Below are 15,177 nucleotides of genomic sequence, written 5' to 3' on the forward strand. Positions count from 1 at the left end.
GAATCTGATTGTTCTGCATCATGTCTAGAGCAGACGAGATCTCCAATCTGGTCGTCGAAAAGAACTAAAGTATGTATGATACCCTAGATAGACAGAAGTGGAGACATCGGCGAGTAAAGAGCGGTGATGAGGAATTCGAATCCCGACCGCTGTCCTTGAAAATCTCAGATAGTACGAGCGGTTGACCCCACATACTGATGGCTCATGGCATCGAGATGTATGGGCGACGCGTGATGGAGAATGTTGAGTCGTCTGTACACATGGAATCTGAACGGATATCTGCCAGGGCTCCCTTCAACTGGGAAGGCACGAACAGGCAGGCGCCATGCCGCTAGTCATGACCCCACGTTCGATCGACGACAGGCACGCCCCTTGATTCGATCCCCTGCCCAAACGCATGGTCGCAGCATATCTTTAACGTGATATTGACAGATACATCCGTAAAAGATAGCAGCTCTTTCGCCAAGGTTATTGTTAGCTCTCTTTACTAAAAACTAGTACACTATAAAAGGTAACTATAGGTTATATTACTACTACAGCCTAGCCTAAGTAAAGTATAAGTAGCTAAAATTTTTACCTAGATATCTTTACTTATACAAACTACTATAAATATAGCTACTATAGTATATTAAAATTAGCTCTCTTACATAAACTTAGACTAACTTAAGTAGAACTTACTTTATAACTACTATATAATAGCGTAAATTATATAAGCTAAGGCTAAGCCTTAATACACTTACTATAATAATGTAGTTTACTAGTGCTACTATATAAGCTAAGAACTTAATTTTAAATAATTTAATAGAACCTAAATAAGACGCCTTTATACTACTAGCTCTACTATTAATTACTTTATATAACTCTTTTATATAGATATAGTTATACGTAATTTAATAGCGCTACTATTTATGCTAGAGAATACTTAAAGGGCGTTATAGGCGTAAGAGTAAAATAAAAGAATAATTATATATATTTAAGAAATAGAATTCTATAAAGAGGCTTATAAGTAAGTTAGAGGTAAGAGGGGGCTATTAGACGCTTGTAGATAGATTTAATTAATAACCTTAGCCCTAGCTTCGCTCGAAATGAAGTTCGCAGAAAACATCAGGTGCACGCGTGATTGGCTCGTGACTTGGGTGCTCGACTTGTGGACCCCAACATCGTGGAGCGCCCTACGGAAGCTCTCCGCCTAAACCAACAACACAGACCTTCAGAGTCGCTACCTCACACCGCCTCCTAGCCCATCTTCGCCTACTTACTCGCGCAGCTGCCCCTCCGGCGGCCGCTCTATTCGCAGGGATATTTTCTCCCTCCCAACTCTGCCAAGACTACTGTGTTAGGGCTCTTCCGCTGCCATCTCCGCAGCTTCGCAGTCGTCCTCACCACGCCTAATCCAAAATGCCGACCTTTCTAGGCCTCGCCGTCAGCATTCATGCCGACAGTAACCCGCTCCCAGAATACTCGATACAGAAGCAATCTAAACATCACCGTATCACCTCGTACATCCCTGTCCCTCCCGCAAAGATACCGCCGGGCGCTACCAAGCCTGAGCAGTCTTCTTTCGCGATATCGATCACTCTGCTCACCCCAGGTCTTCACGTGCCCTACTCGACGCCCAAGCCAACTGACGATGACCCCAACCCGAAAGCGAAGATTGTCGGGGGCCTCCCAGGTCAAACCGGAGAGCGGGGCAAGTACGGTCCCACGATAGCCCCGTACAAGCCCTTGACCACCTCGCCGAACGAGACAATCGCTGCATACATATACTTTGACGGCCGGGCAAAGGAGGAAGTAGCGACACTGCTGCGACGCGGCGAAGAGACGTGGGTCAACTCACGGTGGGTCAGCGTGCCAGAGTCAGAAGGCGGGGGTCTCGCAGAGCGCGAGTTCCTCTTCCGCGAGGTCGGTCTCGAGAGATGGCTCAACGGTCTGGATCTCGAGGGCAAGGACAAGGACGTGGCCGCCAAGATTGAGCGGAGAAAGCAGCGCCTGGAAAAGAAGCGGGCAAAGCGGAGAGAGGCCATGGACAGCAGCGACGAGGACAAGAAGACCTCCGGCAACGGTGTACTGCGCTACAGCGAAAGCAAGGACGCGCCTGTCGAGACGCTTTCCGGCAACGACGAGTTCTTCACCACCGACTCCGATTCGGACGACGAGCCCCCCATGCCCGAGGCAGCCGGACAAATCAAGGTCGCTCTGTTCCGCGTCCTGGCGTCTGGAGAGATCAAGCGCGGCGAGTACTCACCCCAGTTCGACGCACACGATGACGACGAGCAAAACGGAGGTGGAGAGGGCGAGGACGTTGACCACACAACGAGTTTCGCAAAGCCCAAGACGCTGGACCCCAAGTCTATCAGCACTCAGACTGTGACTGGAATAGATCCCCCGGACAAGCCCTACGCCGTCTTTACCTTTTTGTACCGCGGAGAGCGTAAGTTTACAGCAAGGGATACAAGATTTTCGCTAACCAATGACAGGTCAACTGCGGAAGATGGGTATTCTGAACACCAAGGAGACGCCCAAGATCACCTCACCACAGACCAAGCGGAAATCCGGCGCACTCGACTTTGGCAGCCTGAAGCCTCTGAACGCGGCCGCTGGAACAAAGAACTTTGGAGGTTACCGAGAGACTTCGCCCAAGTCCAAGAAGAAGACGGAGGACGCCATGGACAGCGACGCGGATGACGAGGACGATGTCAAAGTGGAGGATGCGGATGATGACAAGGAAGTTCTCGACAAGGGCTTGTTGTCACCTGAGGACGCTCACAGACAGGGCGAGCTCGCAGAGGGTGTGCGCAAGATCAAGGTATGTGGATTGTTAGCGTTTGGGATTCGTCTACTAACACATCACAGTTGAAGCGTCAACATTCCGCAGAACCTCTCGGCCGCCCCGCAGGACCTTCCCACTCCGACTCGACAGGATCTCCTCTTTCCGGTACACCAGCACCAGAAAACGCGTCGACAGGAGAGGCGTCATCCTCAGCCGCCGCGAACACCTCCGGAGAGCCCAGCACAAACTCGATCGCTTCACCCTACAAGAAGCAGCGCGCTTCATTACCCGGCTTCGACGACAACGTGCGCAAGAGCCTGGGCCAAGCCCTGATGGACGCCCACAACCAAGGCCGAGCCAACTCGGACGGAAACATCCCCACCATCGAAACCAAGATGGAAGAGGACGAGGAGTTGTGACACAAGAACATCCGTTTCCAACGCGCATTCGAATGAGGTAGTTTCTCATCGTGTAGCAAATCACACATTTTGTTTGCATTATAACGGTCAACCACGAGTCGAATTCCAATACCACGATGTCACCCAAAACCCTTAATACCACGCGGACACCACAGTCGGGCATTACCTTTCAGGCGCAAAAATTGGCAAACGGAATCCTGCGAAAGTCAAGGGTTTGGAGGGGGCTTTGGATAACAACTTGGCTCGGTGCCTTCTTTGGCTCTGGTTGATTAGGTGGATTCTGTACATGATCATGTTTCGTATGTTTCTTTTTGCGGTGGGGCTTCGGCACGAATGGCAAGATGGGTCGGTGGTATGGATGGGGTATGATGGTTTGGTGGACAAGATGCGGACTTTAGTGTCTTCCATCTCTGGCGGATTGGTGGTTGGAGGTTGGATTGTCGACTGACATGGAATGAACTGCAATGAGACGTATGATACAATAGATGGTATTTGCTGATGTGATGGGTGTGTGGATACAGAGTGAGGAAAAGTGATGTTTGAGTGTTGCAAAGGATTGATGGACTTGTAATCGGCTGTTGGATATCTAAATTTACCAAGCAGCGCCATTCAAATTACGTCGGGCTCCGCGATCGACCCTTCTTCTGCCCTGGCGATCCATGTTCAGGGACCTCCTCCTTTATATAGACATATCGCACAGGCGATACTTCACGCCTTTCAGATACTTGACGTGGCCATGCACACAAATCGAGCAAGGAGCCCACTTGTGGTACCAACTTCTTCTCACTGATTACCTCACCCCCTTCTCCAATCTCCTCGCCCTTATCCTCTATCTTCAGCCCGTAGCCTTGGCCGCCCAATGAATTTGGATCTCTCTGTAGGAGTACACTCGACCAGCCTGCGTCTTGCGCGCCGAACACGTCTTTCTGAAGGTCGTCACCTACGTAGATTTTCTCAAACGAGGAAACGGGTGGTGGAGTATCGGAGCTGGAACTCAGAGAGTCGTTTAGGGTAGCCGCCAGCATCTCTTCCGCCGCCGCAAAAATCCTTCCATCGGGTTTCTCGACTCCGACGTCGTAGGATAGGACTGTGAAATCAATGTCGTCTTCTTTTTCCGCCTCCTTCCTCTTCGTCTTCTTCTTCGATGGCTCTGATGTTGTGGTATCTAGAGGACTGGCAGCCACACCACTGTAACGCCGCGGACTGATATTGAGATCAAAGGAAGATAATATCCCTGGGACGCGGTTGTCTGAGTTTGTGATTATGCCTACTATGGTTTTGTCCCAGGGCCAGAGTCCATGAGCAGCGCCGTGACGTATCCTGTGCGCTTTCATATGCCGTACCATGTGGAAGAAGGGGAGGACGTCGGGGTACAGTGTATACCCCTTACGTGACGAGTAGGTGTGAAGGAGTTCTGGGACGAGGTACTTGGGCAAGGTTTGGTTTGGAGCGAGGAAAGGCGTGAAGGTTTCTTTTATTACTTTGGCCCACCATTTTTCCGCACCCATGCCTGTTGCCCGGCCATAGTTTGGGTGCTCTGATGATAGTTGTTTGAATGCGGATTTGAAGGATGAGGATACTTGGGTGGCGGGTTCGGGCGTGTTTATGACGATGCCGTGCTTGAGGGCGGCTTCGGCGTAAGTTATTGGGATGGGTTTCGTGGGTGTGAAGAGGGTGCCGAAGGCGTCGAGACAGAGGAAGAGGTTTTTCCGCTGGGGTGTGGGTGACATGGTGAGTGGGCATCCGGCGTATCGACCGGCATTACCCTACAAATCCGATAGCACCGATCCAATATCCTGCTAATTGGCGCGGGAATGTCGATATCACATTACATCGACGTGTAAGGCCAACCAAACTCGGGCCATGTCGTTGCGGAAGGAGATGGTCCAAAGAGGCTAGTCCAGGGTCCGCCGACAGCCCCGAGCTACTTGCGGACACGATCACCTCCGCGAATCCTCAACTCCCCCAACGTCAACCCTCACCTGCAGTCGCTCATTCACCCAATTCCGCAGACACACAACTCACACACGCAATTGCAAAGATGGCGAATACCAACAAGTACTCGGTGCTCCTCCCCACCTACAACGAGCGTCGCAATCTGCCCATAATAACATGGCTGCTGGCCAAGACGTTCGAGGAGAAGTACGTCGCAACACCCACCCCCTCATAACGCAAATGGCACAACTAACAACACGTCTACAGCAAACTCGACTGGGAACTCATCATCATCGACGACGGCTCCCCCGACGGCACCCAAGAAATCGCCGCCCAGCTCCAAAAAGCCTACACACCCTCACGCATCCAAATCCGCGCGCGCGCCGGTAAACTCGGCCTCGGCACCGCCTACGTCCACGGCCTGCAATTCGCAACCGGAAACTTCGTCATCATCATGGACGCGGATTTCAGCCACCACCCCAAGTTCATCGCGCCCATGATCGCTTTGCAAAAGACCAAGAACTACGATATCGTGACCGGAACGCGGTATGCAGGCGACGGCGGCGTGTTTGGCTGGGATCTCAAGCGCAAGTTTGTGTCGAGGGGGGCGAATCTGTTTGCGGACACGGTGCTCAGGCCGGGTGTGAGTGATCTTACGGGCAGCTTTAGGTTGTATAAGAAGGAGGTGCTGCAGAAGGTTATTAGGCAGACGGAGAGTAAGGGGTATACGTTTCAGATGGAGATGATGGTTAGGGCCAAGGCGATGGGATGCACCGTTGCCGAGGTGCCTATCTCTTTCGTTGACAGGTTGTATGGCGAGAGCAAGCTTGGTGGTGACGAGATCGTTGAGTATGCGAAGGGTGTGCTGGCGCTGTGGATGAAGGTTTAGACGGGACGTGTGGGGTGTTGGTGGCCGGCAAGGATGGCTGGCCGTGACGATATCTTGGGCAGGTAAGGAGATGGTACATTTGATCTTTCTCCGCCTTGTCTGATTAGTATGTTTAACTCTTAATCTTCTCACCAGCGTCTTCGCGCACGTGTTGCTTCCAGTCGCGACTGCCACTACCTATTTCGTACGCCAAGCGGCGCTAGAGTCCGTTGCTCTTGCCAGAGCTGCCTTCACTTTCATCCTCGTCCTCACTTTGACTTTGACAGTCTCTCAATCGCTCAATCACTACATCCCGATTCCAATCTCGCCCCGAGATTGCGCACCTCACACAGAAGCGAAACGATCTCTCATTACAGCTCTGAAGTACACTATCACATTGTACAAGGAAAACACTAAGTAGGTCTGCAGCCTACATTAAAGTTGAAAACGTGCAAAGTACGCGAGCTGACTTTAACGCAGACTCTACCGCGTTCGGCGTCTTCTTCGTGTGAAGTACTGTCACGATGTCGACGCAGGATGACTCCAAGCCCTTTCGCTTCATGGACCTGCCGTCAGAGTTGCGCCTCATGATCTACAAACGCCTACCCCGTCAGATCAAGCATACCGAGGTTCGCTACGTAGGCGCAGCAGCGTGGCCCTTTCAGGACAAGAGCGTGGATTCAACAGTAATCTTGATCACACGGCACCTCCCAGTGGCTATCTTGAGGATAAGCCGCCAGGTCTATGCCGAGGCGCACGGTATCGTCACAGCTCTGGTTCAAACCTTTGTGACAGAGTCGCACCCGCGGGCCATAGGCCGTGAGGACCATGCTGAAGCGCTGAGCGTACTCAAATTCTTGATTGTGACTGAGCGTGAGGCGCTTCTGGTGGGTCGTCTCTTACATTACCATGCTTTGAAGTTCAACACTGACGCAACTTCAGACTTGCCGACCTTACCATGTGAGCGACGTCATTCAGCGACACCCAGACCTTGTCTCCCATCCATGGGATACCAGACGGCCGCGCGACATTGCAGTCTTCCTTGGCCAGACTACATTAGCGAAAACGCCAGACACCGGGATCTGGGTCGCCAAAATCGCTACAGTAGACTTCGAGAAGCAGGAGAACGTGATGGACACGCTGCGTACGCAGCATTCCCGGAGCATCGCCCCTGGACCCCTACCAACTCCTCCGAGCGTATTAGAGTTTTTTCGACGGGAATATGAGTCTGGTCTCGGCGTTCTCGTTGGTGGAAGCTTCAAGGGTATCCTCGCATACGCTCCCAACGAAGAGTACAAAGTCACAGCAAAGAACGTCCCTGTCAAACTCAACTTAGACAAGTTCGATTTGGATGGGACCTGGACCCTGGAGACTTGTATGAGCCAGGATGACTGGATTGGACATTGGGTGCCTTCTTCGTGAGGAGTACCCATATGTCATCCAAAGGGAGGGATTGAATGCCCGTCCATAAAGAACGATGGAAGTAAAAAGCCCAGGAGTCCATATTGCGTTGAAAGTTCGCAATCTTTTGTGTGCGAAACCATGTAGACTGCAGGGTGTCTAGCTCTTTCCTTTGATAGGGTGCTCACATGCTAGTCGAAGTACCTTCCAAAAGGGCCGATCAATACTGTTATCCGGATTCCGCTCTCACGTATCTCGCAATCGTTACATGAATGAGGCAATTGTCACGTGATCATCTCGCCTTTCACGCCTTCTCGACAGGCATTAGTATCAACCTTCGCACCTTAGGCTGACTAGCTGCATCTCGCTATACAACTGCTTCCGGCGATCCGTAGCAGACTTTCTGTCTATTCGTCCATATTTCGCCAGTCACCTTACCCATACTCTGGCGTCGTTCTTTCCGGCTTACCCGTGGTCTTTGTGACGGCACGGTAATGATTAGTGAACCCATCCGATAGGGTTTCTCTTATCGCCATACCCATCCAGACCTTATTACTCTACTATTGACACCGGCATATATGATCTTGATGCTAATTCACAATTGAATTCATCTATTCTAGGACATCACAGCTTGCAGCCGCTGGCGTAGTGAGTACAGTCAGTGCCTTGATCTCTTCCAATATCAGTCCTTGCATACGATCACTTGTTTCTATGAGCAACCCATACATCATCTCAGCCACCGACATGTCGATCGACCAACAAAATCCTTTCCCGTTTACCAATCTTCCCGTCGAACTGCGCCTAATGATCTACGAGCGGCTGCCACGCCAGATCAAACACACCGTGGTCTCAATAGACGGAGAAGTGACTGTCCTGGTCACAAGACATCTGCCGACTGCCATACTACGTACGAGCAAGCAAATTCATCTCGAAGCTCACGCCATCGTAAACAAGCTGGTCCGACATTTCGTCGAAGAGTCACCAACAAAGCTCATCGAGCTCGGCAAAGCTGGAACAAAGATGAGACAGAGGAAGGTACTCGACTATCTCATGTCACAAATCCCCCGCGAACGCATAGCCGTCGAAGACGACGAGAAGTCCGACATCCAAGCCATTTCCCAGAGACTACCCAAGTCCAGTGGACTTCGACCTGCCGATCCCGCCAAGGCATCCAACATCGCTCGCTTCTTACATCAAGCTGCTAGAGCTAGATACCGTCCCGGTGACGACCGTTTCCACGACGCAGCCGGCGGGCTGTGGAACAACACTGTCGTAACCGTGTTCGTCACCCGCACATTTTATAACAACGAAGAAGAGTTCCAATGCTTCGCCGAGATCAACCACAGACACATTCGACATATGTATCATCATGGGGAGATGCCGCACTTTCCACATGATATATGGATCCGAGATGGTGGTATTGTACAGGTCGAAGGAGATGTTTCTCTGGAGAGGGCGATTGACAGGGTTCCGATGTTATCTCAGGATGGCTATGACGATTGGGGGAATGATACGGGTGTGGGGGATTCGTGGGGGCCGGCTATGAGGAGGGAGGACTGGGATGGGGAGTGGCTTCCTTCGTAGGCAAGTCGTGAGAGAGGCATGGATGTTTGTACTGCCGTTTGATAGCAGTTTGTGCGGACTACGTCCCTCCATATCATAAGTCAAATATCCTTGATAACCCAATATAAACATGCTGTTCCGACCGAATTGCATTCCCAAAGACCATGTTCCAGCCTTGCTTCCAATCCCACTTTTCCTTCCCAAACTCCCAAACCCCTAACCATTCTTCTAACCCTCCCTCACACTAACCCCCTTCTTCATGACCAACAACTTCGTCTTCGTCGGCTCCGCAAACTTCTCCTCCTCCTCCAGCACCGGAATCGCCGCATCGCTATGCATAAACGCAATAAACTGCTGCAAATGCAATTCATCCTCAAACGCCATGGTACCCATGCAATCCCAGTCCATCCCGTCATCAACCCCAATCAACACCCGCGGAATGCCGATTGGACATTCCTCGTCGTCAACATGGTAGTGCCGCGTCCACGACAACGGATGCACTTTCCCCGCGATCTTTTTGAGCAAAGGTGCGTATTTTTCCTCATTGTGCTGGTAGAATTCTGCGCGTGAAACACCTTCTTTCCGTGTCGCGACTGTGGTGAGGATGTAGGGGTAAGCACTCGTTTTCGTCATTGTAGTTCCCGGCATTTTGGTTCTGTGGATTCTCCGGTTGTTCAGGGTATGCGATGGGGATGGGGTAGGCGGGCGGAGCTATGTCGGCGGTGTAGAGATATGCGGCCGATGATTGGCATGGAATAAGCAATCGCAGGACCCGGAAGGATTGTGAAGGATTCGCAAAAGCAAAGAAGACGGAACGCTCTCGGGGGGAATAAAGGCATACGCTGATATGAGCAAACGGGAAGGAACGAAACGCCAAACCGAAATTTCAGGGCCAGGAAAACAGGAGAACGGATGGCTTCCGTATGCAGGCTGGGCCCGTCAGACCGTGGTGTGCCGGTGTCAGCTAATGGGCAGTCTTGTACCCCTGTATTTTATTGGTCCCCACTTCCCGCTCGGTTACCACGAGGGCCGATCGCTGGAGACAGTGCGCTAGCTGGGTCTGGACTACTGACGAAGCGAAGTGTCGAGCCTTTCCTCAACCTTCTTAACCTTGATACCTGCTGCCTTTTTTGGTGATGCCGCCGATTCAGTTGCGACATGTCAATGCCGTTGTGGTGTTTAGTCTTGCGCCTGTTATCTCGTTTGTACCGGGGAGGACCCACGAGCGTCATCGGGATACCCAGGTATGACGTTAGGCCTCCAGACACCGCTAGTTTCATGTGCCGATGGCTGCTTTGGGAGTTGAATGTCATTGTCAGAGCTGGATGTGTTGATCAAGCGGAAGTTCGCGGAAGTGGTGAGAGGTACTTCCTTAGGTCCGCGGAGTCTTTCGGTATGTTGTGTTGATCGTCGCTGCCAGAATTGACAAAGTTGTGCAACAGCTGTCATCTAGTACTAATGCGTCACAGCGCCGTGAGCGAACTCATCTCTAGAAGTCAAACTATTGCATCGCGCGTTGTCCGTCAGCTCTTGGCCCGCTGTAGCGTCCACATAGGTACTCGTTCTGTTTCCTTGCGCTTGTGCATCGGCGCGGACCGTCACTACTTCACCCCGCATGTGCGTGGTCAAGTTCGTGGCCGTCATGACTCCACTGAGGCTTCACATCTATGTCGATGTTTGGAAAGGCTTTGGGAAAGTGTCTCATTCAAGCGCATTGATTTTAACATAACTAGAGCGAAGGTTAAGGCCAATCCCCTGACCCATATTCTACTTGCGAGTTCTGATCTCGAGAGCCCTCCTCTCGCCCGTGGGAGTATTTTCTCCCAATCCCCTACTGAGATCCCACCTTTTATCGTCCCAAAGATACCGGAAGACCCCCAGTGTATGTGTCTTGATGACAGTCATGAACTCTTCAATGAGCACAGCTTCACCATCTGCACCCATCCCGCTTGGAGAAGGCCCAAACACAAACGCCGGTACACCGCGATAGCGATAAAACTTACAGTCCGTACCACCCAGGCCGACGATCTGTACCGGCTCCCTCCCAGTAACGTCTCGCGCAACATCGGCCATGTACCCAGAAAGCGGATGATTGTACTCGGATAAGCTTGCTGGGTTGCTGGCTGCTTCTTGCACGGAGTATGATACGCCAGGGGACGACAGGAGTAAGTCGTCAATCTCAACGAGTACCGCCTCAGCCTCGAGCCCGATCGGCAGGCGGATGTCGGCTTCAAAGACGCACTTTGAAGGGATGACGTTGACTTTGACGCCGCCGTTGATGGTGCCGATGTTCAAAGTGGGTGAGAACATATTCGCTGCTGCCCCAGCGCCCATGATCTCATCAGTAACGGCGTGCGCTGTTTTGGAGCGAAGATAAGCCTTGAGTTGGTGCGGGATCTTTACGGGTATCGACTCGACCACGCGCTTCAGGGTTGTTATCAAGGAGCAAGCGTGTACGATGGCTCCACAGCCGTTGTGTGTGTACGCTCCGTTACCGCCTTGAGTGTTGACTGTGAAGGTCAAGCGCAGAGTTCCTAAGATTCTGGGTTAGTATAGATCTTCAAAGCTGTTTATGGGTAGATGACATCTACCCTTCTCGCCGAACCGGATGGACTGTAGACCACCAGGCTCGCCGTTGACAACACAATCGCCCAGCCAAGGTGAATTGTCACCACAGTGATCAAGTAGATACTTGGTCCCCCATTCGCCTCCCGTCTCTTCGTCCGAGACCATGGTCAAAGCGACGCTTCCGATGAGATGCGAAGCTCGCTTCTTGAGCAACGTGAATGCGATGATGGAAGCTGCAGTCCCTGCCTTCATGTCGACAGACCCGAGACCATGTATCGAAGTGCCATCATTATGTCCAGAGTATGGCGGGTAACGCCAACCCTCAAGGTTATTGACCGGGAAAGTATCCATGTGGCCGTTGAAGACGACGCGAGGACCGTCCTGCAAGCGGCCCTCGAAATCCGAAACCACGTTAGGCATATGAGCCATCGGGGCAACGATATCTGCATAGATGTTGTTGGCTGAAAGGAATTTCGTGACGACATCTGCAGCCACTCGGGTATCGCCTGGTGGGTTGGGGCTTGCTGCTCGGACAAGCCTTTGCAGAAAGTGTATGTACTTGTCCTTGTTTGCTTCGATTTCGCAGAGTATGAGGCTCTCGTGGTATTGTCTAGCTGGAGCCATCTTGACAAGAGAAGAACGTTTTGCTGTGAGTAGCTGAAGAAAGATGATGTTGAGCTGGTGAAGAGATGGAGGCTTTACGTTATCAGGGAGTGCAGGCTTTTCTTCGCGGAACTGGTCGACTACGGAGATGACGAAATTTCAAGTTTAATTGTTGAAGACGCCCGTGGTAGTATATCGGCGCATGCCATAGATGGGCACACGAAACATATGCGCGTCGCATCACTGGCTGCCCGGTGTTCGGTACCGTACATCAGCGAGCGCTTCATCCATGTTCAGTTCGATTCGCTTACAATCCGGAGTACACCGATAGAGATTTCTGCGGGTACAATCGTGCTTGATGACTGGGTGGGCTGGCTACATCAAGAGGTTGGTTGCGCATTTGAGACTTTTGTGTGGTTCGTAGTCCGCTGTTTAGTCCGGACTTTCCGAATGTCGGATCAACCAACATTGCTCACAAGACTTTCCTTTGCAAGTTCAGTAGTCTGGTTTCATTGCGGGTATCCATGGATGCATCTCATGAGTTCATGACGTCGTCGCTTAAGGTTTTGATCCTATGATTCAGCCTCACGAGATCTCTCACATCGTCCCTTGATCGCGGCTCTTCTTTTCAATCCGCAACAGTATTCCAGATCGAACAAACTCGTGGAGCCATAGACTTGACCTACGCACGGCTTATGCGACCATCTTGTGACCATGTCCCGACTAGCGACCTGGTGAACCGTCCACATCACTCACGTCCGCACCGACCATGTCCTGCTCATCCGGCAACGTCATACCCTCAACCACCTCCTCAAAGCTTTCCAGCTCCACGAGCTTGGCCTCGGACGCCGTGATCTTCAGCTCCATCTCCTGCTTCAGCACCTCGACCGTTGCACTGAAGCCAGCGAGGGCCTCAAGTAGCGCACATGCAGTTGCTAGTGTATCGAGATGATCCTTCGTCGCTGAAATTGCTTCATCGATGGCAGCGTAGAGGAGGTCGCGCGTCGTGAGCGTCGTGGGATTCATGAGAGGCGCGTGCGCGGCAAGAACAGTGACTATGGATGCGAGGTCGGATACTGTACTACCGGTGCTTGAGGACGCAGCAGGGGAGTTTGTAATTTTTGAGGCAGTGTCTTCTTCGGTGATCTCGGGAAGCACGTGTACGGTATGTGGCTCGGGTGTTCGTGGCGGTGACGGCTCTTGCGATAGCGGCTTGGACTCGTTTGCGGGTGACTTTGCGATGAGAGGCGACCTTTCATTCTCGTCGATCCTGGATTGGACTGCGTCGCGCTTGAGTTTGGAATTCGGACCGTGTCTGAAGATGTGTCGTAAAAGACTTCCTCGCGTCATCGTGGCGGTTGTGGTTGTTTTGGCTAGGTCAGGGAGTCAGGTCGCCGCGACTATACCGACGGGAGCGAAATATGACTCCCAGCGTAAGGTGTCGGCGTAGACGCGGGAGATTGGTTGGGTGACGGCGTTGCCGCAGTCGCAGTAAATACTTGCTCACCTACGATATAGTCGCGCTAGCCAAGGCCATATCGACAAACGCACGATCTCGTATGTACTTCCAGAACACTACTGTTCTTCTGTTCCTCTATTAAATCTCCATCAATTATTCAAAATCTCCTGATGGCCTTCAACAACACCTACGACAGTGCTCGTGACCCTCGGCTTAATCGTCAGCCTAGCAATGTCGACATGCCTGATGCAGTGTCTGCTGTCCCAACATCAAATCGCCAGGCCATTCCGGTGCCGCCTAAAGAGCTGTGTGTACCCTGAAACAATCTCCCAAAAAGCTCTTGCTGACTCCATCACAGTGCGGCGCCGCCTTCGATCGATGGCTACTTGGCACCAATGAGACGGGTTCCCGAGCTTCTTGCACGCATCGCGGACCAGGAAGCTGACAACGCAAGACTCCAGCAAGAGAAGACGGCTGCCAAAAAGATGTCCAGCGACCACCATACTCGTCTCACGCAGGCAACGAAGTCCTTGGGCGATTTGACAGTCTCGTATTCGAAGCGCCTGGAGGAGAAAGACGCCCTACTCAGTGAGAACGTCGCAATCGAAGAGCGCGACACACTTACGAAGAAGGAAATCGCCAAGTCCACCCGCGAGATCAGCGATATGACGATCAAGATCCAAGAGATGGAGACCCAGATCCAAGCATACGAGGTCGAGAATTCGGAACTGCAAGATCGCGTCACTACATTGGAGACAGAAGCACACAGTCTGCAATGTCACGTTCAAGACCTGGAGTTTGAGAGAGAGCATGACCGGATTTCGGAGGATTCCCGTGGATACGTCAGAAACGGTAGAAGGGACTCCACGCAACGCCCCATGTCGAACTTTGACCCCACTCCTCCGCGCCAAGGTTCAGACCGAGACCGAGAATCGAGGCACAGCGAGGCGGTATACGTTGAGCATCGGAGGAGGTCGAGTGGACTCTACGAGCGCGACGGTCATCGACGAGGACCTCACAGGGAGGGCGGTCGTGGTCGAAACGAACGGACCAGGTCTTCGATCAACGACCGCTTCGTCCCGGACATATATCCCCCTACCGGACCTCGAGCCGAAAGGCGCTAAGGCAACGAGCAGAACGGGTTGGGAAGGGTCGTGATGATGGCGACGGGGTGTAACAGACACCGGTCTAGGCAGCAAGACTGATAGGGTTGGCGGAGCAGAGTCGGTACGGAAGGCCTGCTCGACTTCGCCGGAGGAGAACCTGTGGGAATTAAGAGACGTACCTATTGGAGTCCAACTGAATCGGTCCCCATGTTGGTCGCTCGTTGCCATATGATACTCTATGATAGCAGATGCATTAGCGTGATGAGAGCTAATGCCGGTTGCTTGAGTCATGTTCATTATCCCTAGTTTGATTCACTGCTAGTGAGGCATGCGTGGAGACTCACCGTGCCGTATACTAAAGGAAGTCTTATCGCTGCTGTCGTGCATGTGTTTGTAGGATGTGGCCAAAGGACAGTGAGATAAAGTCCAGACTCACCAAGTCATTAGGGTTGTCTCCACCTATGATAAGAGTCTCCGCGGACGAT

At 52.1% G+C, this 15,177-nt stretch overlaps 8 protein-coding genes across 8 annotated transcripts; 5 read left to right on the top strand and 3 right to left on the bottom strand.

Moving 5' to 3' along the window:
• Window positions 1–1,398: 1,398 nt before the first annotated feature.
• J4E79_010025 (uncharacterized protein) lies at window positions 1,399–3,189 on the top strand (the record flags this gene model as incomplete). The annotated part of the gene is made up of 3 exons (XM_049358865.1): window positions 1,399–2,431; window positions 2,478–2,806; window positions 2,854–3,189. The coding sequence occupies 3 exons, from the start codon at window positions 1,399–1,401 to the stop codon at window positions 3,187–3,189; spliced, it is 1,698 nt and encodes a 565-aa protein (XP_049206598.1).
• Window positions 3,190–3,803: 614 nt separating this feature from the next.
• J4E79_010026 (uncharacterized protein) lies at window positions 3,804–4,919 on the bottom strand (the record flags this gene model as incomplete). The annotated part of the gene is made up of 1 exon (XM_049358866.1): window positions 3,804–4,919. The coding sequence occupies one exon, from the start codon at window positions 4,917–4,919 to the stop codon at window positions 3,804–3,806; it is 1,116 nt and encodes a 371-aa protein (XP_049206599.1).
• A 311-nt stretch (window positions 4,920–5,230) lies between these two features.
• On the top strand, window positions 5,231–6,013 carry DPM1 (dolichol-P-mannose synthesis; the record flags this gene model as incomplete). The annotated part of the gene is made up of 2 exons (XM_049358867.1): window positions 5,231–5,331; window positions 5,392–6,013. The coding sequence occupies 2 exons, from the start codon at window positions 5,231–5,233 to the stop codon at window positions 6,011–6,013; spliced, it is 723 nt and encodes a 240-aa protein (XP_049206600.1).
• Window positions 6,014–6,516: 503 nt separating this feature from the next.
• Window positions 6,517–7,414, top strand: J4E79_010028 (uncharacterized protein; the record flags this gene model as incomplete). Its single annotated transcript, XM_049358868.1, has 2 exons — window positions 6,517–6,879; window positions 6,935–7,414. The coding sequence occupies 2 exons, from the start codon at window positions 6,517–6,519 to the stop codon at window positions 7,412–7,414; spliced, it is 843 nt and encodes a 280-aa protein (XP_049206601.1).
• A 690-nt stretch (window positions 7,415–8,104) lies between these two features.
• On the top strand, window positions 8,105–8,977 carry J4E79_010029 (uncharacterized protein; the record flags this gene model as incomplete). The annotated part of the gene is made up of 1 exon (XM_049358869.1): window positions 8,105–8,977. One exon carries the CDS (start codon window positions 8,105–8,107, stop codon window positions 8,975–8,977), a length of 873 nt encoding a protein of 290 aa, XP_049206602.1.
• A 207-nt stretch (window positions 8,978–9,184) lies between these two features.
• On the bottom strand, window positions 9,185–9,604 carry J4E79_010030 (uncharacterized protein; the record flags this gene model as incomplete). Its single annotated transcript, XM_049358870.1, has 1 exon — window positions 9,185–9,604. One exon carries the CDS (start codon window positions 9,602–9,604, stop codon window positions 9,185–9,187), a length of 420 nt encoding a protein of 139 aa, XP_049206603.1.
• A 1,119-nt stretch (window positions 9,605–10,723) lies between these two features.
• J4E79_010031 (uncharacterized protein) lies at window positions 10,724–13,477 on the bottom strand (the record flags this gene model as incomplete). The annotated part of the gene is made up of 3 exons (XM_049358871.1): window positions 10,724–11,490; window positions 11,548–12,259; window positions 12,884–13,477. The coding sequence occupies 3 exons, from the start codon at window positions 13,475–13,477 to the stop codon at window positions 10,724–10,726; spliced, it is 2,073 nt and encodes a 690-aa protein (XP_049206604.1).
• A 348-nt stretch (window positions 13,478–13,825) lies between these two features.
• Window positions 13,826–14,710, top strand: J4E79_010032 (uncharacterized protein; the record flags this gene model as incomplete). The annotated part of the gene is made up of 2 exons (XM_049358872.1): window positions 13,826–13,893; window positions 13,945–14,710. 2 exons carry the CDS (start codon window positions 13,826–13,828, stop codon window positions 14,708–14,710), a joined length of 834 nt encoding a protein of 277 aa, XP_049206605.1.
• Window positions 14,711–15,177: the final 467 nt, after the last annotated feature.

This window comes from Alternaria viburni (genome assembly GCF_023758015.1).
Source record: "Alternaria viburni strain BMP 2772 chromosome Unknown scaffold_28, whole genome shotgun sequence".
NCBI lineage: Eukaryota > Fungi > Ascomycota > Dothideomycetes > Pleosporales > Pleosporaceae > Alternaria > Alternaria viburni.